Genomic DNA, 22,750 nt, shown 5'->3' with positions numbered 1-22,750 from the left:
AATTAAGAGTGTTCCAACTTGATGTCAAAACAGCATTTTTCAATATAGAATTAGATGAAGAGATATACATCAAGCAACCTGAAGGATATGAAATAAAAGGGAAAAAAAAAGGTATACAGATTGCGCAAAGCTCTGTACGGGTTGAAACAATCACCGAGATGCTGGAACAACACCATCGACGCATATTTTTAGAAGAATGGTTTTACGAGAAGTCCATCTGAACCACACTCTACGTAAAGAAAAATAATACAGATTCTCTGATTGTTTGCCTTTATGTAGATGATTTGACATATGCAGGGACAAGTGCTGCCATGGTGAAATGGTTCAAGGAAGCTATGATGAACAAGTTTGAGATGACTGATCTTGGGGCGATAGAAATATTTTTTGGGCATTCAAGTGAAGCAATAAAATGGGAGCATCTTCATCTCGCGAGAAAAGTATGCTGTTGACATTCTTAAACAATTCAAAATGGACGATTGCAATCCTGTCGCAACAACTATGGCGTTGAACGAGAAGCTGAAATTGGATGATGGCGCTGAAAAATTTGATCCCAGTATTATCGAAGTCTTGTTGGATCACTGATTTATCTCACACATACACGACCAAACATTCTGTATGCTGTGAGTTTAATTTCCAGATTTATGAGTGATCCAAGCAAGACACATTTTGCAGCTGCAAAACGGATTCTTCGTTGGTATTAAAAATCTTGGGATCGAATATTCGAAGAAAGAAGACAGTAAATTGATAGGATTCACGTATAGTGATTGGGCTGGAAGTCAGGACGACAGGAAGAGCACATCTGGATATAATTTTTGCTTAGGGACGAAAGGCATTTCTTGGAGTTCTAAGAAACAGAGTTCAGTCGCATTATCATCCACGGAGGTGGAGTATGTTGCTGCAAATGAAGCGGTTCGTGAAGCCATCTGGCTTAGAAGAATTCTGAAAGATTTGATGCAGGAAATTGATGAACCAACTCTAATTTGCTGTGAAAACATGTCTGCAATTTCTTTGACAAAAAATCCAATCTTCCATGGATGAACAAAACACATTGAATTGAGGCATCACTTTATCCGTGATACGGTACATGAGAAGGAAATTTATCTGCAGCATATTGGGACCACAAAGCAGCTTGCCGATGCCCTCACAAAGGCCGTCACTGAGGAAAAACTTCAGCGATTCAAGAAGGAAATTGGAAACACAAAGTAAGAGGGGGTGTTGAATGATAATTTGCGATTCCAATTCTAATTAATTGAAGATACGGGGCTCAAGAAAATTAAGTTTAGATTAAATGTCAAATCCGTTTCTATTTAAGCATTGTCACTTCATCTATCTTGTAGTATGCTATAAGTTATTTGTAGTGGAGATGACACGGCTCCGGATCACCCAAACCCGAACTTAGACGGACTGATTGCAACCCGAACCCGGTCGAAGCTACTTATGTGCTTGGAGGTTGTGATCCTTTGATCTTAATCAAAATGTGTGGTTTAGATTAGCTTGCCACTTAAGATGTGTGGCTTAGATTAATTTGTCATTTAGTATGTATAGCCTTGTTTATTTTCTTGATGGACACACAACTTAGATGAGAACATTTTTTAGAGAGGGTTAACCTAGCTTTGAAGAGATTCCTTAGAGTTGGAGTGATTCCATCCGCCGAGAGGGCAATTCGATTGTTGAGCTTCGGATGCAATTGCCTGAGAGACGGAAGATGCATCGGCAGCCTCGGACAGTCCGTGTGCTTGCTCGAGATGAGTGATTGATTTTGGAATTCTACTTATCCTATTTCTATTTCGATTTTCGATTCAGCATTGTAAGTTCCCGAATACATATTAGATTTTTGTCTTCGAGTTTGATTCATGGAGATGATCCTAATCCATGTCATAAATTGGTATCAGAGCAGTTGTTGATTTGATCATAAGATATCGTAGCAATCTTGTTCACAACATGTTCGATAATATGTCTCTATATCCTGTTTGATCAAATTTGTGTTAGAACATTGGTTTAGTTCATGTTATTTGGAGATAGTTCATAGTTTCTGGAAATAGCCATTTCGTTGTTACAAAAATTCCCTCTCTAGTGGAAATGATAACTAGTTCCAATCCATTGTTAGTTGCCAAACATGAGTTTTGTTGTTGAATTTGCCTCTCAAGAAACACAAGTAGTAGTGATTTTTGGCCGGCGCTAACAAGCTTTGTTCGTAGTTTTCTAAGTGTTCTTAGACCTTGATTGAGTAATATGGTTGGTTTTGAGCCTAAACACATCAAATGATCATGGAATTGAGTGAATTGAGGGCTTAGAAGTGTATTTTTGTGAGTTTTGTCGGTAAATCGTATTTTGGCCGTAACTTTCGCCGTGCTGTGATCTCAAAATCGTCAAAAAACACTTGGAAGACATTTTTTGGTCAGTCTGAAAATCTTGGGCCCGGCATTCTGTTTTCTGTTTTGAGCAATCGAATTGTTTGATTTACTGCTCTCAATTGGCTGGGAATTTTTGAGTGATTCTTTTCTTTCCTGTTAGGTAAATCCTTGAAGTTGATTGTAATTTTTGGATTTGTGAGATTTGGTTTTGAATAGCTCTCTGAAATAGCATTTGAATTTGGTTATAGTGCACTGTGTCCTGTTTTTGAGGAGTGTGGCAAAAGTGCAATAAAAGAGCCAAGCTGGTAATATAAATTAGGAAAAGGCGCACTCTAAACATTAAGTAAAAGCCTAGAGCATTAAAAAAAAAAAACAAATTGAGCAGCACACTTTCTCTTCTTTTTATAGTGCTTTTTCGATCATTTGGATAATCATAGTTGAGAGTCACTAAACCAGTTTTGAGGAATTAGTTCTATCCGTCTGTGGGGGTTCTTTTGAGTTAGGAGAGATTGTCATAATCAAATGATGTGCTAGGGATTTTGATTCTAGCTTGTTGCTTAATTGTGGAATAAGAACTTGTGTCAAACTTTCTTTACATTCTGCGATTATAGTTTGGCGTCGAATCCTCTAGTTTGGTTCCTAGTTGATGCGTCTTATTTTTGTTCGACATTATTTCTCCTCGAGTATTGCATTTGAAGGAATTCCGACGTACTGTTTGAGGTATTTGCAAAACGCTTCTTCTGTTTTGATTGTGGTTGCTTCTGATTTTCCTTTCTGAGAGTTGTGAGAGAGAGTGGGAGCACTTACCTTTCGATATACATATATAGTTTGTCTTTGTATGCAGGATGACAACTTTTGAACAATTGAAGGAGCTGTTGGAATCGAGTATGCAACAATTGGAGGCCAAAATGGAAAAAAATTTATCCATGCAACAAAGAGCAACTTGGGATCAAGTAGAGTACACCGTGAATAAGAAAATGGAGGACCTCAATCACAGGTTGACATCTTTGGAGACGGCACGGACTGAGGTTCCTTCTGGAGTAGCCGATATTCGGGGTAGATATGATGCAGCTGAGGCTTCTCGTCATCGTGATGTGAGTCCTTCAATGAGGTCAGACGCACACAATAGACGTAACTCAGAGCACTCATTCCATGAACGAGACCGAACTTATCATCGACGTGGTGAAGTGGATGATGATCTTTCTACCATTAGGATTACCCTTCCCACCTTTGGAGGATTAAGAGGGGCAGAGGAATTTTTGGATTGGACAATGAAGTGCGATATGGCATTTGACTGCCATAATTACTCGAATGGAAAGAAATTCCAAATGGCAATTTGTGAATTCAGGGATTATGCATTGATTTGGTGGGAGAAGGAGAGACGTTATAGAGAACGGCATCAACGAAATCCGATTGATACTTGGCCCCGGTTGAAGGAAATCATGAGGAGGCGTTTTGTGCCACAAAGCTATGAACGAGATATGAATATCAAGTTGCAGTCCTTGGTGCAAGGTTCGAAATCGGTGGAGGAATATTTTAAGGAATTGGAGATTTTGATGATGCGATTGGATATTGATGAGAGCGAGTCATTGACAGAAGCTCGGTTCATTAAGGGTTTGAGGCGTGAGATAGCTGATACGGTTGAGCTGCACCGTTTTCGTTCTTTTCGGGAAGCTGAGTTTGAATACCACCCCACACCCGAAACCATATAACCTACATTGGATGAGCGATGAAGGAGCTGTCCGTGTCGATAGATGAGCTAGCGTTACCTTTTCGATTTGTGGTTTCAGCGATGATGTCCTTTGTGATGTGTGTCCCATGACTGCATGCCACCTCCTTTTGGGATGACCATGGCAATTTGATAGACGTGTTTTGTACGATGGATATAAGAATCAAATATCGTTCACTAAAGGTCGCAAGAAGCTTAGCATTTCCGCCCTTCCACTCGAGACCGTCCGTCGTGATGCTGAACATTTACATAAGACCGTGCGAGATGTGGTAAAATCAAAAGGGGCTGTTGTTACCGTTTCGGTGAAACCTTCCGAGGGAGACGATAGCAAGTTGATGCTTAGTCTCAAAGAGTTCAACAAAGAAGTTCGCCAAAACAGTAACCAAGATGAGGGAAGTTACTTTTATATTCTCTTACTCAAAGAAGTACTTGTTATTGACGATAATTCTTTTTCTCACTCGTCTTCTCCTTTTGTAGACTTGCTTAAGGAGTTTGAGGATGTTTTTCCGGATGATATACCACCTGGATTACCACCATTGCGAGGCATCGAACATCGTGTTGATTTTGCACCGGGTTCATCAATCCCTAATAGGCCAGCTTATACGTGTAATCCAAAAGAAGGTGAGGAAATTCGAAGACAAGTCCAAGAGCTTCTTGATAAGGGATGGGTTCGAGAATCTTTATCTCCTTGTGCTGTACCTGTTTTACTTGTCCCTAAAAAGGATAACTCATGGCGTATGTGTGTTGATTGCAGGGCCGTCAATGCAATTACTGTGAAATACATAATCCAATCCCTAGATTGGATGATATGCTTGACGAGTTGCATGGAGCACGGTTGTTTACAAAAATTGACTTAAAGAGTGGGTACCATCAAATTCGTATGCAACCCGGAGATGAGTGGAAAATAGCTTTTAAAACTAAGTTTGGGTTGTACGAGTGGCTAGTCATGCCATTCGGGTTGACAAACGCGCCCAACACTTTCATGCGGTTGATGAACCATGTGTTGAGAGAATTTATTGGAAAGTTTTTGGTGGTATACTTTGATGACATACTTGTCTATAGTACTTGTTTGGAGGACCATCTAGGACATGTTAGGCAAGTTTTTCATGCATTAAGAAATGCTAAATTGTATGGTACGTTAAAGAAATGCATTTTCTGCACTAATGAAATTATTTTCCTTGGCTTTGTTGTAGGTGCAGAGGGTCTTAAGGTTGATGAATCTAAGGTTGTTGCAATTCGAAAATGGAAAAAATGTACAAGTGTGGCCGATGTCCGGAGGTTTCTTGGAATGTGTGGATTCTTTAGGCGATTCGTACCACATTTTAGTGTGATAGCAGCCCCATTGACCTCCCTTTTAAAGAAGAATGTTCCATTTAAGTGGGAGGCAAGTCATGAAGCATCATTTGAGAAGCTTCGGGATAGTTTAACACATGCTCTGGTTTTGGCACTACCCGATTTTGAACGAGCTTTTGAAGTCCAATGTGATGCTAGTGGAGTTGGTATAGGTGCAGTACTATTACAAGAAGGACGACCAATTGCTTATTATAGTGAGAAATTCAATGGAGCAGCCCTTAATTACTCGACATACGACAAGGAATTATATGCGGTTGTGCAAGCCCTGAGAGTTTGGCAACATTACTTACTGCCAAAAGAGTTCGTCATTCACACGGATCATGAGACCCTCAAGCATTTGCGTGGGCAGCAGCAACTCAATCAGCGTCATGCTCGGTGAGTAAGCTTTATTGAGCAATTTCCATATGTGATTAAGTATAAACAAGGGAAAGAGAACGTAGTTGCTGATGCACTCTCACGGAGGTATGCTTTACGTAATCATACTCGTACACATTTGGTTGGATTTGCACATATTCGTGAGTTGTATGAGCATGATGTAGATTTTGGTGATATATTTAGGAAGTGTGAGAAGAATGGTTTTGATGATTATTATAAGCATGATGGCTATTTGTTTCATGGTGATAAATTGTGCATTCCTAGATGTAACATTAGAGATGTTTTGATTGAGGAGAGTCATGGTAGTCATATGCTTGGACATTTTGGTAGACATGCTACATTTGATGTTCTTAGCATTCACTTTTACTGGCCTCATATGCGTAAACATGTTGATTCTTTTGTTGATAAGTGTCTTGCATGTAGAGTGGTGAAGAGTACTTTGAAGCCCCATGGTATGTATACTCCTCTTCCCACTCCGTAAGGCCCTTGGTTAGATATTTCTATGAATTTTGTTCTTGGTTTACCTCGAACACCGCGTGCTAAAGACTCAATTTTTGTTGTGGTTGATAGATTTTCCAAGATGGCTCACTTTATACCTTGTGCGAAAATAACAAATGCTAGTCATGTGGCAAAGCTTTTCTTTCGAGAGGTTGTGAAATTGCATGGGGTCCCAAAAACTATTGTATCTGACAGGGATGTAAAGTTCGTATCTTATTTTTGGAAGAGTCTTTGGCATGAAATTGGGACGCGCTTACTTTTCTCTACAACATGTCACCCCAGACTGATGGCCAAACGGAGGCGATCAATCGTACCTTAGGTAATCTTCTACGTGCCATGGTACATGATAGTGGTCGAACATGGGATGAATGCCTACCATATGTTGAATTTGCTTATAATAGGCATGTTAGTACTACTACTAAATTGTCCCCGTTTGAGGCTGTTTATGGTTTTAATCCTTTAACTCCTACCAATATGTTGCCACTACCTAGTAGCGAGCATTTGAATTTTAGTGGTAGGCATCGAGCTACATCAATCAAGAAATTACATGCCAAAGTACGGAAGAACATTGATAAGGCGGCCGCGACATACGCACGCTACGCCAATCGCGGAAGAAAACGCGTGATATTTCAACCCGGAGATTGGGTATGGGTACATTTGCGTAGAGAACGCTTTCCGGAGCTGCGGCGTGGGAAACTTTCTCCACATGGAGCTGGTCCATTTCGTGTGTTGGAGCGCATAAACGATAACGCATACCAGATCTCACTTCCGGAAGACTTGGGCGTGAATGCGACTTTCAACGTTGCCGATTTGAGCCTTTTTGATCATGCTGAAGATGCTACTTGCCTTGAGTACAAGGCAGCCGAAAATGCTACTACTAGCCTTGAGGACAAGGCAGCCAAAGGGGGAGAGGATGACACGGCTCCGGATCACCCGAACCCAAACTTAGACAGACCGATTGCAACCCGAACCCGGTCGAAGCTACTTATGTGTTGGAGGTTGTGATCCTTTTATCTTAATCAAAACGTGTGGTTTAGATTAGCTTGCCACTTAAGATGTGTGGCTTAGACTAATTTGTCATTTAGTATATATAGCCTTGTTTATTTTCTTGATGGACACACAACTTAGATGAGAACATTTTTTAGAGAGGGTTAACCTAGCTTTGGAGAGATTCCTTAGAGTTGGAGTGATTCCATCCGCCGAGAGGGCAATTCGATTGTTGAGCTTCGGATGCAATTGCGTGAGAGACGGAAGATGCATCGGCAGCCTCGGACAGTCCGTGGATTCTCAAAAGTGCTTGCTCGAGAGGAGTGATTGATTTTGAAATTCTACTTATCCTATTTCTATTTCGATTTTCGATTCAGCATTGTAAGTTCCCGAATACATATTAGATTTTTGTCTTCGAGTTTGATTCATGGAAGATGATCCTAATCCATGCCAGGAGACAATTAAAATAAGAGAGTGAAATATTACAAAAATAACTATGTTAAAAAAAACAGCAGCTTAACCGTTCATCCTGTCACATCACCCCATATTGCAACAATATTCCCTTGACACACTAATGGCTATTGGCTACACTAAATGTACTGGACGAAATAATAAAATTCTATTTCTTGATGAAATCCTGCTTTAACGACTATGGAATTAACTTGTACCGGAGCTGCAGCTATCATGCTGACTTTCTACAATACCGCCGAATTGACTCCATCGGGACGAAGTAAGGCTGCAGTAATCCTTCCCTTGCTGCCTCGTGTCCCACACAAGCATTGTCCATTTTTGGGTTTTTAAAACTTCCATTGCTACTCAGACCCATAGCTGCACCACCCTGTTATTATAGGCTACGCCGATAATGCATACTTTCTATCACCAAAGATGTAGGATGAAAAGATGACATAATCCCGCGGCATCAATCCTTTTCCTTCACAAATCTGTCCCTGCCTAGTGTGAAGACAAAGCTCTGGCTGCTTTTCCAATACCAGTTCCGGCTCTGATCATGCCAAGGAGACCTTGGGTGCTGAACTGGCTCTGAAAGTTTGGCTCCTTGGAAGTAGTGTCCATGACCAGATGTTCCAGTGGATTTGTCCACTGTGGAGTCGGATGGCAGCGCTATCATATGCCATGGCTTCAGTTTCGGATTTAAAGGTTCCTAGCCGGATGCGCTGATGGTCTACATATATCTGTGCACCCCAGTGCCCATTGACTTGGAACACCACACCTTTGAATTTGGAACACTGCAGGATGGGAACTGCTGCCGGAGTAAGATATGTCACCGGTAGACGAGCTTTTTGCTGCGGTGTTGGAAAGGAGGTTCTCAAAGTCCATGACCGGTGTTGGAAAACTTGGGCATTTTAATGCTTTTACACAAATTGCTCAAATTACTGAATCAGTAGATAATTTAATCACGAGTTTTGTGATGCCAATCAAAAACCTTCTTCCGCATGGTTGTCATGGCGCCCTTTTGCGGCGCGGCGCTAGGGGACCGCCATACCGTCATGGCGACGTGGCGCCCGCCATGGTGACAAAATGGCAAACGCGGCATACTATGTATAAAATTAAATAGATATATATAATTATAAATATCATATGCCTTCAATCATAAAAAGAAATATAATACAATAAAAAATATAATTTCAATCATCAAACAAAACAAAATACTATCCATGAATCTCTAAACCACCAATTTAATCATCTCAAATTTCAACAATCAAAGAGCTCAAGTTCACCACTACCACTAGGAATATCTTCCAAATCATCATCATCAATGTCAGCATCTAATGATACATCTTCATCGTCTAATTCTTACTCCATCAATGCCGAAGTTGACGCTTTCTTAGGACGTCTAGAGTATAATTGTATTGATGAACCCGATGTATCTCCGATATTTCTCCTTGTAGGAATATTGCGGCGTTCAAGATTGGCCGATGCACCCATAGCTTCATCAACATGACTCCATGTAAGATCCTCTCCCGAATGAACTACATCATTGGTGTCAAAAACCCACTCATTATCCCATTCAAATTCCTCCAACACCAAAGGATTGAAGTTCTTTCCTTCCTCGCGCCTCTTTTGAAATCTATTCGCAATTTTTCGATTGTATTGAACGAAAACTAAATCGTTCATTCTATTATGCTCCAATCTATTTCGTTTTTTCCTGTGAATCTAAAAAGAATAAATTATAATATATTAGTATATGACTACAATAAAAATAATGCTTAATATAATATTTATATAAGTAATTAGATACTTACAAATTCAAATGACCTCCAATTGCGTTCACACCTGGAGGACGAACAACAAAGACTAATTGTACGGAAAGCAAGTGATTGAAGCTCGAAATGAAGTCCTCCAAAAGCATTCCACCAATCAACTAAAATTGTAAAACATTAAAAAAATATATTTAGTTCGATCTATAAAGAGAAATGGAAAAATAAATAAATAAAATAGAAATTATAAAAATTAAGCACTTACGAGGACTTTTTGCCTTTTGTTTCTTAATAGCCAATTGTTTTCCGAAGCTTTCCCGCGTATTATCATAATCATCGACTTGATCACAAATCTTTGTTTGCAATTCATCATCAATGACCATTTTTTCAAGAACATCATTAAACATAGCTTGTGTCTTACGAGCATATGCATTATCACTCACCTTGAGATCCAAGTACTTGGAAGGATTAAGAAATAATGCAGCTCCATACAACTCGACTTCCATTTGATCCTCCCACCGAAAATCGATAATATGCATAACTTCTTTCAACAAATTTGGCTTTTTCTCAAAATCTTCTTTGATTTTCCTTTTAACTTCATTCATCGCTACTACAAGATCCGGCATCGCTGGCTTCTCATCCCCGTCAACGATCCTCAAAACAATTAAAAGTGGATGCGACACTTTTATACAATACTCCACACCAGTCCAAAAAGGAGAAGACAATACCGTGTTTGCTACTAATCTTCCGACATTTGTATTAGCCAATTTCGATGCAGTGCAATCTTCGCTCAAAAATAAGCTCCTCAAAGCATCCTTATGTTTATATAAGCTCTACAAAGTCAACAATGAAGTAGAAAATCGGGTAGGCCTAAGTCTCACAAGATCACTGTTGTCCGTCTTCTCCCGCATCGCATTAAGGAGCCTTACGTGCTTATAGATATAGGTAGTAACTCTTCTTGCATTGTCAATCTTTGCTCGGAAAACAGACAATTTTCCGATATCTTCCAACATAAGATCAAAACAATGAGCTGCACAAGGAGTCCAATATAAAGTGGGTATGCGCTGCTCCAATATATTACCCGCTACCTTGAAATTAGCACCATTGTCCGTTACTACCTGAACCACGTATTCTTTTCCAATTTCTTCAATTTTCTCCTGAAGTAAATCCGCCAATAGTGATACAACTTGAGCTTGACTTGATGCATCAATCGACTCCAAAAATAATGTACTTTATGGGCTATTGACGAGTAAATTAATCAAATGCCGCCCTCTTTTATCCTTCCACCCATCGGCCATAAGTGAACATCCGTATTGCTTCCAAGCAATAACATGTTTTTCCTTCAATGCTTGCGTCTTTTTTACCCCCTTCTCCAAAAGAGGAACTCGTAATTCATGATAACTTGGACCTTTTACACCCGGTCTCATATGTCCCGCTGACTCAATCATTATCTCAAAACTTCAAGACTTTGCCACATTGAATGGTATGCCATTTTCATAAAAAAAATCGGCAATATGTCCATGAAATCTTTCGATCTCCTCCTTGCTCCTTGTACACGCTTCCAATGTTCTTTGACTTCCACTACTCGTTTTGCTATGTCTTTCCTCAATGACTTCCTTTGGGGTTTTTCTAAGCATTGAAGCAACCAACTTGCTTTCTTTTCCACCTTGTGACGGCATCGATGGAAAATTTAGAACAGATTGCGAACGCTTCCTCTTGCTCAAACTACCCGAGCTAGGATAAGAAACTGAGTCGTGCGATACACCTTGCCTTGCTCCTTGAACATTCACATCAACATCGTCGTCAATGTCGTCGTCGTCATCTAATTCAACACGACTACGACTGAGCTGCTTTCCTACTGTCTTTTTCTTTAGGAACTCCTGCATCTCATTCCGGATTTCTTTGGTAGTTTTTTAACACTTCTCTACATCTCCAGAATTTCCAAGCAAGTGTTGTTTCAATCGCTTTATTCCCGATCGTACTTGCTTATGGCAAAGGGAACATTCTACCAAATATCTATTTCCCAAGTCCGGCCAAAAAGCATATTTCCAACCCGGATCATTTGACTTAGCTTTTCTTTCGGGATCTTTGGGTGGATCTATCGTCGACGCTTCACTTTCGGCCATAGCAAATTTAATCCTATAAATATTTATATATCAATATGTCAAAATAATACAAAATAAATAAAAAATTTGTTTTATAAAATGAAAAATTATAAAAAATATGTTGCAAAATAAAAATAAATAACATTATTATATTAACAAATAAAAAATATATAAATAATTAACTAAATATTATTAAAACAATAGCTAATAATATTAATATAATATATATATATTAAAAAACTAATAATAGAATAATAATATAAAAATAAATAAAAAATAAAGCATATCCATTGAGAAATTGAGATTAAGATTCCACTCACCCAAAAGCGGACCGGTGGGCGGCTTCGGTTCGGCGGATTGGAGCGTGGAGGGGAAGATTCCAGAAACGGCGCAACAAATCAGAAAATTTTTGAGAAGATCTTTATATTCAGACCGGTTCAGGTAGGGCTTGATTTCGGGTAGAAACCGGTTAAGGGTAGAATTGAGTTAGGGCTTGATTTTAGGTTTAGGGCCACACGCCGCGACGGAGAGCGCCAAAACGCCGTGGCCGCTATGGCGACACCGTGATAACCATGTTCTTCGGAGAAAGTAATTAACCTGTAATGCAGCGGCAGCTATCATGGGATCTTCTACAATACGACCACATGGAGTTCCACATTGATAGAATGTAAAACAGACCCTTAAAAAAAAAAAAAGGATTATAGTTAAGGATAGATGACCAACTAGGAAATATAGAACACCCAATTAAACAATTAGTGTTATTCCAAGATTGAATATAAGTGCAACCTACACAAGCACACACACAAGAAAAAAGTTAAATAAATAAAATCTGAGAAAATACAAGTAAACAAACCAAAGTAACCTCCTATAAATAAAAAAGAATAAAATTCAATATAAATGTAAGTAAATTAAAATATCTCATATATTTTGGGTTCTCCATGTTGAGCGGGTAGGGAGATCGTGGCACATGGTAAGGTCCCACATATTGTTACGACATCAATTAAGTTTCTTAATGCGCCCTGAAAAATATGCCAATAAATTCACTATATTACAAATGGAAGTCATATGAATGAAGTACACTTTAACCGCTATGAAAAGATAAACATATTATGGACCATCATTGTCAAAGCAAACAATCAATGTAGTTCATTTATGTAGCTAGAGTATTGTGATTTATGGTCAGTGCAACAATCTACAGCTTCACAACGCTTGGCATAACATTGTACGATACATATATAAATGCTTATAATGCAAGAAAATCATACAAAAGTAAATAAAAACACATGCAATCTCAAGAGTTGGAATATCAGAAATTATCAGTATGTTAGAAATATATGACCTCTCCTTCATCGACTGTGAGAATATACAGTTTGAAGTTCTTGGAATTGGAAGAACCTGCAATCACAATTTGTCAGGATTGGTGTTTAAAGGTTCAAACAAATTCTTATAAGTAGATCACAATAAAAAATGCAGAGCGATAATAAAAATCCTTGGATGATTAGATCTATGCTTTCCATTGAATAATATTAATTACCTCAGGAGTTGAGCATCGTAGGGTAGGAGGTCGATCCACCCACTCCAGAGAAAGGGAATATAATTCTCATCATCTCACGAACTCCAACCATCGTTTGAAAAAAGAAAAACAACGATAAAAGAATATAACATCCTCCTTAGTACTTTCAGAGCTAATCCATCTGACACTATAGATCCACTGGGCAGATATTGAAGAAGAGTTTCCTCCGGCATCAAGCAAGTGGCCAGAACCGCCAGACAGAACGACTGTGCGTTTGGGTATTTATAACCAGAGTGAACCCTAGGGTTTGGTGCCACTGCAACAACTCAAGGCGGCGCCCAACAAAACTTTCTCAGCTCACCCGATCCTTTCTACACATCAATCAGCTCCGCTCACTTTCATTGTTTTACTTACTAATAGTTTTACTGCTTTTCATGACTTAAAAAATCGGGCCTTAGGTATAAAAGAGTATCAATGTATCATAATCTAATTTACAGATAAAATCTAATTTAAATCTATATATACTAAGGAGAAGTTTACTTTGAAAATGATTGCATTATAATATTAACAATTATTTCAATAGATTAAATAATAGATAAAATTACACTATGTTTATTTTGTTAAATTATATGACATGATTATTGACTCTTATCCAAAATATCCTTCACAATCATATTAAAAATTATATAATTTGTTTTATACATTTTTTTTCTTCTAAATATAGCAATATAATATATAATAATCCATTAAAATTTTAACGGTGATAGCATTGATATGTATATAATTTGATATAATGTTTTTTTTTTTCTTCATATATATTATATATATTTTATTTTATCTTCAAAATTACAAATTGGGTGTTAGCAATATAGTATATCTCATGCTTATCACTTTATATTTTGTTGATTAAGATAAATAAACAAATATATATAAAATTACTTTTGAAATGAATTCAAAATAAATTTTACATGAATATTAAACAAAAATATTATTACTATATTCTTATAAAATAATTCTAATATTTTTTCACAATGATTTTTATCAAATAAATTATTAAAAGGACTTATTTTTCTAACAAAGTTACTTCAACAAACTCATATTACTAAAGTGTAAGTCGTTGATATTTTCATACATTAAAATATGTTTGATACTTACATATATAGTTGATGAATTAACACAAAAATCTGAATCTACTGTGTGCTCGAAAAAGAAGTGAACTGCGCTAATAACCATAAAAAAATTAAATAAATAAATAAAACTACAGAGTAAAGGAAATTAGGGCGAGAAAAAAAAAAGAATAAGGGTAATTTAGTCATTTTATTAAGTTATATTAAAATAATACTAGGGTGTTGGATTAAATTAATAATCTTTTAAATAGGTATTAGTGTATCGGGCCTGAATACATTAAAGTAAACATGATATTAGGTCAGATAAAATAATATTATCGGACATAATCCTTCGAAGTAAACACCCAGTAAATCTAAAATTGAATAACTAAAATATCTCAACATCCCCCTCAAACTCAAGTGGTATGATAGAAATCAACTTGAGTTTGCAGATAGATAGAAGATGACGCAACCACAATCGTTCATCATGCCAGAATAAATGATATTCATAAATTGCATGCGTTAAATATTTATATTATTTGTGATATTTGGTTGATTTTGATTAAATTCTACCTGATTTGGGTATATATCATTTATTTATTATTTGCAGGGAAAAAATAATAAAATTGATATAATTAGTGTGAAAAAAGAACAAAAAGGCCCAAAGCCCAATCGTTACAAAATTAGGGCAATTATAAAGGAACGAAAGAAGGAGTAGGCGCCAGTTTACGCCACTTGCCGAGGAGAACACCGTGCATAACAGTCCCAGGGAGAAACCGTGGAAAGACAAGAAGAAGAAAGATTCTTCCAAGAAGATTTCGAGTTCTACTTCTACCAACATCATTATCAGGTGATGTTTCTCTTTGCTTCCTTTTCCTTTGTTGTTCCTCCTATGATTAGCGAGTAGTTTACTTTTCTAGTATAGAAATGGAAAACAACTTGGTATGGATTTGGGAGATTAGACTTGTGTTGATTTATGATATTTATTTGGTTCCTAAGTATTTATGTAGTTCCTAATTTCTTTGAGTTATAATCTTTTATTTGATTGGATATTGTGGCCAGGTATTTCAATTGGATTAAAGATTAATTGCTTAACTAAATTAGGCATCCGTAATTGCGTTTTAATTTTGTTTAAGTAGCAACTAGTGGCAGACACCATTAGGAAATCATGGAATCAATTTTAAACAATTTCGCATAGTTAATTGTTAAATTGAATTAGGCTCTTCTAGTTCGAAAGCCGGTTAGGCTAGTAAATTCTTTGTGGCGTCACTGGGGTTCTAGGCTAACTAGGGAAGTAGTTGATGGACGTACCTACACTGTCAAGAAATTAAGGAAGAGTTGGTTATTAGGCGCGTGTCGGTAACTATAACTAATTTATTTAGAAACCAATAAAATTAAATATTTATCAATGATCAAATCCACTACCCAAGTTGTCAATTTCATTCCTAGACTGGAAACTAATTTTTATTGAATTTATCTTTTAGTCATAGAGTTTTTAGTTTGTTATTTTATTTTTATTTCCTACTTCTAAAATCCCCCTTTTTATTATATTTATAAATTAAACAATAAAAATAAAACCTTTTTAATTCCCTGAGGAGAGACGACCCTACTTCATCTATACTACGTTATTTTTATTGCAGAAGTAGGTTAATTTTATTTAAATTTTGCAGCGTGTGACAAACGCCTGTCTAACGTGTTACAATTTCAATAAGAGACTCGGAACAACATAAAGAGCTTGGAAGAACAAGTGAGTCAAATAGCGAATGAGATGCGCCAGATGAAATCAAATGAGAAAGGTAAATTTCCTGCATAGCCTGATGCTAATCCGAAGAACGTGAGATTGATGGTTTTACGAAGCGGAAATGAATTAGAAGGACCTAAAATTGAAGCTTCAAAGGACAAGGATGAAGAGGAGATCGAAATAGAGATAGAGAAAGCTGCTCATGAAGAACCACACAAGGTAAGTTCTAAAACGCCTACTTACCCTAAGACTAACACCGACAATATTTTCTTGCAGGTTAGAGAAACCGAGGAAGAGTGATAAAAACAAGGAGATGATGGAGATGTTTAGAAAAGTGGAATTGAGCATACCTTTGTTAGATGCTATCAAACAATTTCCGAAGTATGCCAAATTCTTGAAGGAACTTTGCACGAATAAAAAGAGATTGCGAGCAGATGAGTGCATTATTGCTGGAGAGAGCGTATCTGCTGTTATACAATATAAACTCCCTTCTAAATGTGGCGATCTTGGTATGTTCTCAGTTCCCTGTAAGATAGGTAATTTGGAGATTAAGCGAGCAATGTTAGATTTAGAACCCGTAATTAATGTGATGCCTAAGTCTATTTATAAATCTCTAAATGTTGGGCCATTAAATGAAACTAGGGTTATTATACAACTAGCCGATAGGACTAATGACCTGAAGGAATGATTGAATATGTCCTAGTGAAGGTTAATGAATTTATTGTTCCAATGGATTTTTATGTGCTTGACATGCGTGATGATAACTCTCCAAATCCTTCACAGATATTGCTTGGTAGACCATTTATGTGCATTGTACAAACTAAAATAGATGTCAAGCAGGGTATACTTTCTATGGAGTTTGATGGTGAAAAAGTACAATTTAATATTTCCGATGCTATGAAATACCCTGGAGAATCTAACGTTTTGTATAGCTTGGATGTCTTTTATGAGAACGTGCAGGAAATTCTTGATTTAAGTGGAAAAGACCCTTTGAAGATTGTTCTGGCATACCATCTTGATGCGCAATTCAGTGCAGAAAAATTGATGAATTCACAGCTAAGAGAAGCAATGCACGCACTGCAATCTTCGGAATTCAAGACGACCAGTTTAGAACAAGCAACGTTACCTGTTATTGAATCTAGACAAAAATTGTTGCCCTTTGTTTTGTAGGCTCCAGATCTAAACATGAAGCCACTCCCTGATAAGCTGAAATATGTTTTCCTAGGAGAGAAACAAACATTGCCTGTTATCATATCAGCTTCCCTTTCTCAAATCCAAGAGGAGTGATTGTTTCAGGTGTTGAGAAAGCACAAAGAAGCTCTTGGTTGGACCATAGCTAACATAAAAGACATCAGGCCCTTCCTTTGTACACATCGCATTATGTTGGAGGAGAATGCAAAAGCAGTAAGGAAACCTCAAAGGTGATTGAATCCTGTAATGATGGAAGTGGTGAAGAAAGAGATTTTGAAACTATTGGATTCCGAGATTATTTATGCTATCGCAGATAGCCCAAAGGTAAGTCCGATTCATGTGGTGCTTAAGAAAGCTGGAGTTACGGTTGAGGCTGACAATGATGATGAATTTTGAGGGTACTTTCATATTGCCATAGCACCGGAGGATCAAGAGAAGACGACACTTACATGCCCCTACGGCACTTTTAGCAAATAGGTGGATGCCATTTGGACTATGTAACGCTCCAATGACTTTTCAATGGTGCATGGTAAGTATTTTTTCAGAATAGATCGGTAAGATCATTGAAGTATTCATAGATGATTTTAGTGTGTATGGTGATAATTTTGATGCATGTTTAGATAACTTGGCCTTAGTCTTGCAAAGATGCATTGAAACGATATTGGTTCTTAATTTGGAAAAATGTCAATAAGGCTAAGATAGACACTATTACTACCTTACCTACCCCATTTCGGTGAGGGAATTGCGCTCTTTTCTTCGTCATGCAGGTTTTTATCGACGATTCATCAAGGATTTCTCTAAGGTGGTGAGCCCATTGTTCTTGCTTTTACAAAAGGATATCTTATTTGAGTTTGATGAGAGCTGCAAGCAAGCTTTTGATGAAACAAGAAGCTCCTTACCACAACACCTATCATTCAACCTCCGAATTGGACACTTCCATTCGAGTTGATGTGCAACGCCAGTGACACAACGTAGGGGCAGTTCTTGGACAGGGAGATGGCAAAATTTCTTATGCAATCTACTATGCATCGAAGGTGCTTAATGGAGCCCAATTGAACTATTCAACAACAGAAAAAGAACTCCTTGTTGTGGGTTTTGCATTAGAAAAATTCAGATCTTATTTATTGGGCACTAAAGTAATTGTTTTCTCTGATCATGTAGCACTAAAGTTTTTAATAGGGGAAAAGGATAGCAAACCAAGACTCATTTGATGAGTGCTGCTGTTACAAGAGTTTGACTTAGAAATACACGATAAAAAGGGCTTCAAAAATTGTGTAGCTGATCACCTGAGCCGATTATCGAATACTCAAGGAGATTTGCACTTGAAGGATTATTTCTCCGATGAACAGTTACTTGCAGCAGTCTCTTCGAGTCGCTGGTACGCTGATTTGGTTAATTATTTGGTTACTAATCAATTTCCTACATGATGGTCAAAGGCAAAAAGAGATAAACTCAAAAGCGATGCCAAATACTACTTTTGGGATGACCCTTACCTATGGAGAAGATGCGCCGACCAAGTCATCTGAAGGTGTGTTAATGAAGGTGAATATAATTCTATTTTAAAGTATTGTCACTCCTTGGAATGTGGAGGTCATTTTGGATCGCAACGAACTGCACGTAAGGTACTTGATACTAGATTTTATTGGCCAACTTTGTTTAAGGATGCACATAAATTTTGAAAATCTTGTGATAGATGTCAACGAGTAGGAAATATATCTTCTAAAAATAAAATGCCTCAAGCACCTATGTTGTTTGTTGAGATCTTTGACGTGATGGGCATTGATTTTATGGGTCCGTTTTCTATTTTGTATGGATTTTTATATATTATATTAGCAGTCGATTATGTCTCGAAATGGGTAGAAGCAAAAGCTACCCAAACTAACGATTCTAAATTGGTTGTAGAGTTTCTCAAATCATCCATCTTTTCTCGATTTGGAATGCCAACAGCCGTCGTCAGTGATTGAGGCACACACTTTTGCAACAAAACTATTTCTTCTTTGTTTCGCAGATATGAGATTTTGCATAAAGTGTCGACGTTGTATCATCCTCAAACGAATGGCCAGGTTGAGGTCTCGAATAGGGAAATCAAAGGAACTTTGGAAAAAATGGTGAGATCGGACTGAAAAGATTGGATTTTGCATTTAGAAGATGCTTTGTGGGCATATCGCACGGTATACAAGACACCGATTGGTATGTCTCCTTTTCGATTGGTTTTCGGTAAGTCATGCCACCTCCCGGTTGAAATCGAGCATCGATTTTATTGGGCAATTAAGATGTGGAACATGAATCTTGATGATACGAGAGCCTATAAAAAGTTGCAATTACAAGAGTTGGAGGAAATTCGTAATGAGGCATACGAGAATGCTGCGATTTACAAGGCAAAAAATAAGGCCCTACATGATCAACACATCATGCGAAAAGAATTTTTGATTGGACAGAAAGTCCTACTATATCACTTGCGCTTGAAGCTTTTTCCAGGTAAGCTTCGTTCTCGATGGATGGGTCCATTTTTTGTGACTAATATAGTTTCTTATGGCACAGTGGAGATTCAAAGTTTAGCCACGGATAAAAAATTCATAGTGATGGACATCGACTCAAGCCTTATTATGACGAATTTTCGAATAAGGAGGTGGAATGCATTACCCTCCTCAACTTGGATGATTGAATGGTTTCACTCGACTACGTCTAGCCAAAGACGTTAAAAAATGGCGCTTCTTGGGAAGCAACCCAAGTTTTCTAGGATTATTTCTTTTATTTTCTTTAGTTTTAGTTTTATATTTTTCAAACATCGCCTATTTGAGTTGGATTCTTTATTTTTTGTAAGGAACTTCTTTGAGAATTTTGGAAAAAAGAAAAGCCGTAGTCTTTCTTCTGCTTCTTCCCTGAGCTATCAATTTTGGTGTTGGCTAAAAGAGACGCACAATCAACTTGAAGAAGTTTGGAATCCAAAGCAAAAACATACAGTCGCACCAATTCTACGGACTCCAGGGAAGTTCCTCTCTTATTTTACTTTTTTTTTACATTGAGGACAATTTTTTCTTTAGGTTTTGGGGAGAGAGCAACGCAATTTTTTTGGGCAAATTTTTCATTTTGTGCTACTTTTGATGCCTGATTTGTTGTCATTTCACATGTTTTTTTGAGATTTTTCTAAAGTGAGTCAAAGGTGGTTTGAGTGATAGGTTAGTCTGACATCATTGATGGGATTAGATTTGAAATATGTTGAGCCAAGTTGACATTTTAACGCTGTGAGAATTCGAGTATATATTCCAAAAAGCTTACATTAGAAAATAAACTATATATTATCAAGTTTTTGGAAATTCTTTCTTGTTTGATTTGTAGTGCTCAATTAGATGACCTAGAACTTGAATGATTATGCATGTTGAACTTGCAACTATCAAGTCTTGCATTTTGAAAATGATAAGGGCATTAGGTAACCCATTGAGTCTTTCTTTATCACCCAGCACAATATATTTCCACTAGTTAGCCCATTTGAGACTTTTTAGCCTATTTTTCTTCTATATTAAACCGTCTTTTAGCCTCATACCCTTCTTTTGATATTAAGCCTTCTCTGATTTGAACCCTATGTTAGAAAAATTACCTTAAGTTCACGTTGTGATGCACCTTATTTGTTCGGCACCGGTTAGAAACGAAGTTTGAGTATAAATAAATAATGCATTCAGAAGTGTTTGCTTTAATGAGATTGGGTAGTGAAAGGCGTATATATATATATTTAAAAAAAATCTTGATAAAGTATTATTGATATAATTATGTTATTAAAGTTTGGGCAGTGAATAAAGTAAGGGTTTCATTGTTTATGCCAAACTGTTTTTCATATGGTAGCATCGTGCTCTTATTGTGTTCTTTTTTAACATATTTTAGCTTTCGCATATCCTTTTTTCTACCCCTAACCATCAGCCCCGTTACAACCTTTATAAAAAAGTCCCTTTGATTCTTGATGTTAGATTTGCGTATCTTAAGCAAGGGAGATTTGATTTTCATTCAAGTCTATGGGATAATCTTTTATCGCACTACTTGAGCGTTAGCTGATTATATACACTTATTTCTTTCAGAGAGCAAGTGCGCATACACTTTATCCTGAGAAGTTGACTTGACTTGATATGTTGAATTTCCGATTTATTTGGTTGAGTTAGATTTTCTTGTCATATTGAGTCGCCTGCGATTTCTTTTGGCATGTTTCAAATTTATGCTTGAGGGCAAGCATGATCTAGGTGTTGGGAGATTTGATTGACATAAATCGCATGCGTTAAATATTTATATTATTTGCGATATTTGATTGATTTTGATTAGATTCTACCTGATTTGGGTATATATTATTTATTTATAATTTGCAGGGGAAAAATAATAAAATTGATATAATTAGTGGGACAAGAGAACAAAAAGGCCCAAAGCCCAATCGTTACAAAATTAGGCAATTATAAAGGAAAGAAAGAAGGATGAGGCGCCATTTTATGCCACTTGCTGAGGAGAACACCGTGCATAATAGTCCCAGGGAGAAATCGTGCAAAGGCAAGACTGAGAAAAATTCTTCCAGTAAGATTTCGAGTTCTACTCCTACCAACATCATTATCAGGTGATGTTTCTCTTTACTTCCTTTTCCTTTGTTGTTCCTCCTATGATTAGCGAATAGTTTACTTTTCTAGTTTAGGAGTGGAAAACAACTTGGTATGGATTTGAGAGATTAGACTTGTTTTGATTTATGATATTTATTTGGTTCTTAAGTATTTCTGTGCTTTCTGATTTCTTTGAGTTATATTATTTTATTTGGTTGGGTATTATGGCCAGGTATTTCAATTGGATTAAAGATTAATTGCTAAACAAAATTAGGCGTCCATAATTGCGTTTTAATTTGGTTTAAGTAGCAACTAGTGGCAAACACCTTTAGGAAATCCCGGAATCAATTTTAAACAATTTCGCATAGTTAATTGTTAAATTAAATTAGGCTCTTCGAGTTCACAAGCTGGTTAGGCTAGTAAATTCTTTGTGCCGTTACTAGGGTTCTAGTCTAACTAGGGAAGCAGTTGACGAACGTACATAGACTGTCAAGAAATTAAGGAAGAGTTGGTTATTAGGCGCGTGTCGGTAGCTATAACTAATTTATTTAGAAACCAATAAAATTAAATATTTATCGATGATCAAATCCACTACCCAAGTTGTCAATTTCATTCCTAGACTGGAAACTTAATTTTATTGAATTTATCTTTAGTCGTAGAGTTTTTTGTTTGTTATTTTATTTTTATTTCCTGCTTCCAAAATACCCCCTTTTTATTATATTTATAAATTAAACAATCAAAATAAAAATTTTTTAATTCCCTGAGGAGACGACCCTACTTCATCTATACTATATTATTTTTATTGCAGAAGTAGGTATATTTTATTTAAATTTTGCAGCATGTGACAAACGTCTGTCAAACGTGTTACAATTTCAACAAGAGACTCGGAACAACATAAAGAGCTTGGAAGAACAAGTGAGTCAAATAGCGAATGAGATGCGCGAGATGAAATCAAATGAGAAAGGTAAATTTCCTGCATAGCCTGATGCTAATCCGAAGAACGTGAGCTCG

General features: G+C 37.0%; 2 protein-coding genes and 1 long non-coding RNA gene across 3 annotated transcripts; 1 reads left to right on the top strand and 2 right to left on the bottom strand.

Moving 5' to 3' along the window:
* Positions 1 to 9,006: 9,006 nt before the first annotated feature.
* Positions 9,007 to 10,960, bottom strand: LOC127261969 (uncharacterized). The gene is made up of 6 exons (XM_051290415.1): positions 10,760 to 10,960; positions 10,442 to 10,669; positions 9,791 to 10,345; positions 9,558 to 9,676; positions 9,174 to 9,382; positions 9,007 to 9,080 (listed from the first exon to the last, which is right to left on the bottom strand). The coding sequence occupies exons 1-6, from the start codon at positions 10,958 to 10,960 to the stop codon at positions 9,007 to 9,009; spliced, it is 1,386 nt and encodes a 461-aa protein (XP_051146372.1).
* A 1,584-nt stretch (positions 10,961 to 12,544) lies between these two features.
* LOC127262383 (uncharacterized) lies at positions 12,545 to 13,351 on the bottom strand. The gene is made up of 3 exons (XR_007841127.1): positions 13,152 to 13,351; positions 12,957 to 13,012; positions 12,545 to 12,636 (listed from the first exon to the last, which is right to left on the bottom strand). It is a non-coding gene; the product is annotated as an uncharacterized LOC127262383 (long non-coding RNA).
* Positions 13,352 to 16,293: 2,942 nt separating this feature from the next.
* LOC127261968 (uncharacterized) lies at positions 16,294 to 17,264 on the top strand. Its single transcript, XM_051290414.1, has 3 exons — positions 16,294 to 16,513; positions 16,681 to 17,105; positions 17,148 to 17,264. The coding sequence occupies exons 1-3, from the start codon at positions 16,294 to 16,296 to the stop codon at positions 17,262 to 17,264; spliced, it is 762 nt and encodes a 253-aa protein (XP_051146371.1).
* The last annotated feature ends 5,486 nt before the right edge of the window (positions 17,265 to 22,750 follow it).

Source organism: Andrographis paniculata, unplaced genomic scaffold (assembly GCF_009805555.1).
Source record: "Andrographis paniculata isolate CXL003 unplaced genomic scaffold, ASM980555v1 Contig65END, whole genome shotgun sequence".
NCBI classification, from domain to species: Eukaryota; Viridiplantae; Streptophyta; class Magnoliopsida; order Lamiales; family Acanthaceae; genus Andrographis; species Andrographis paniculata.
The sequence above is the reverse complement of the archived record's forward strand: the minus strand, read 5'-3'. Positions and strand labels throughout refer to the sequence as shown.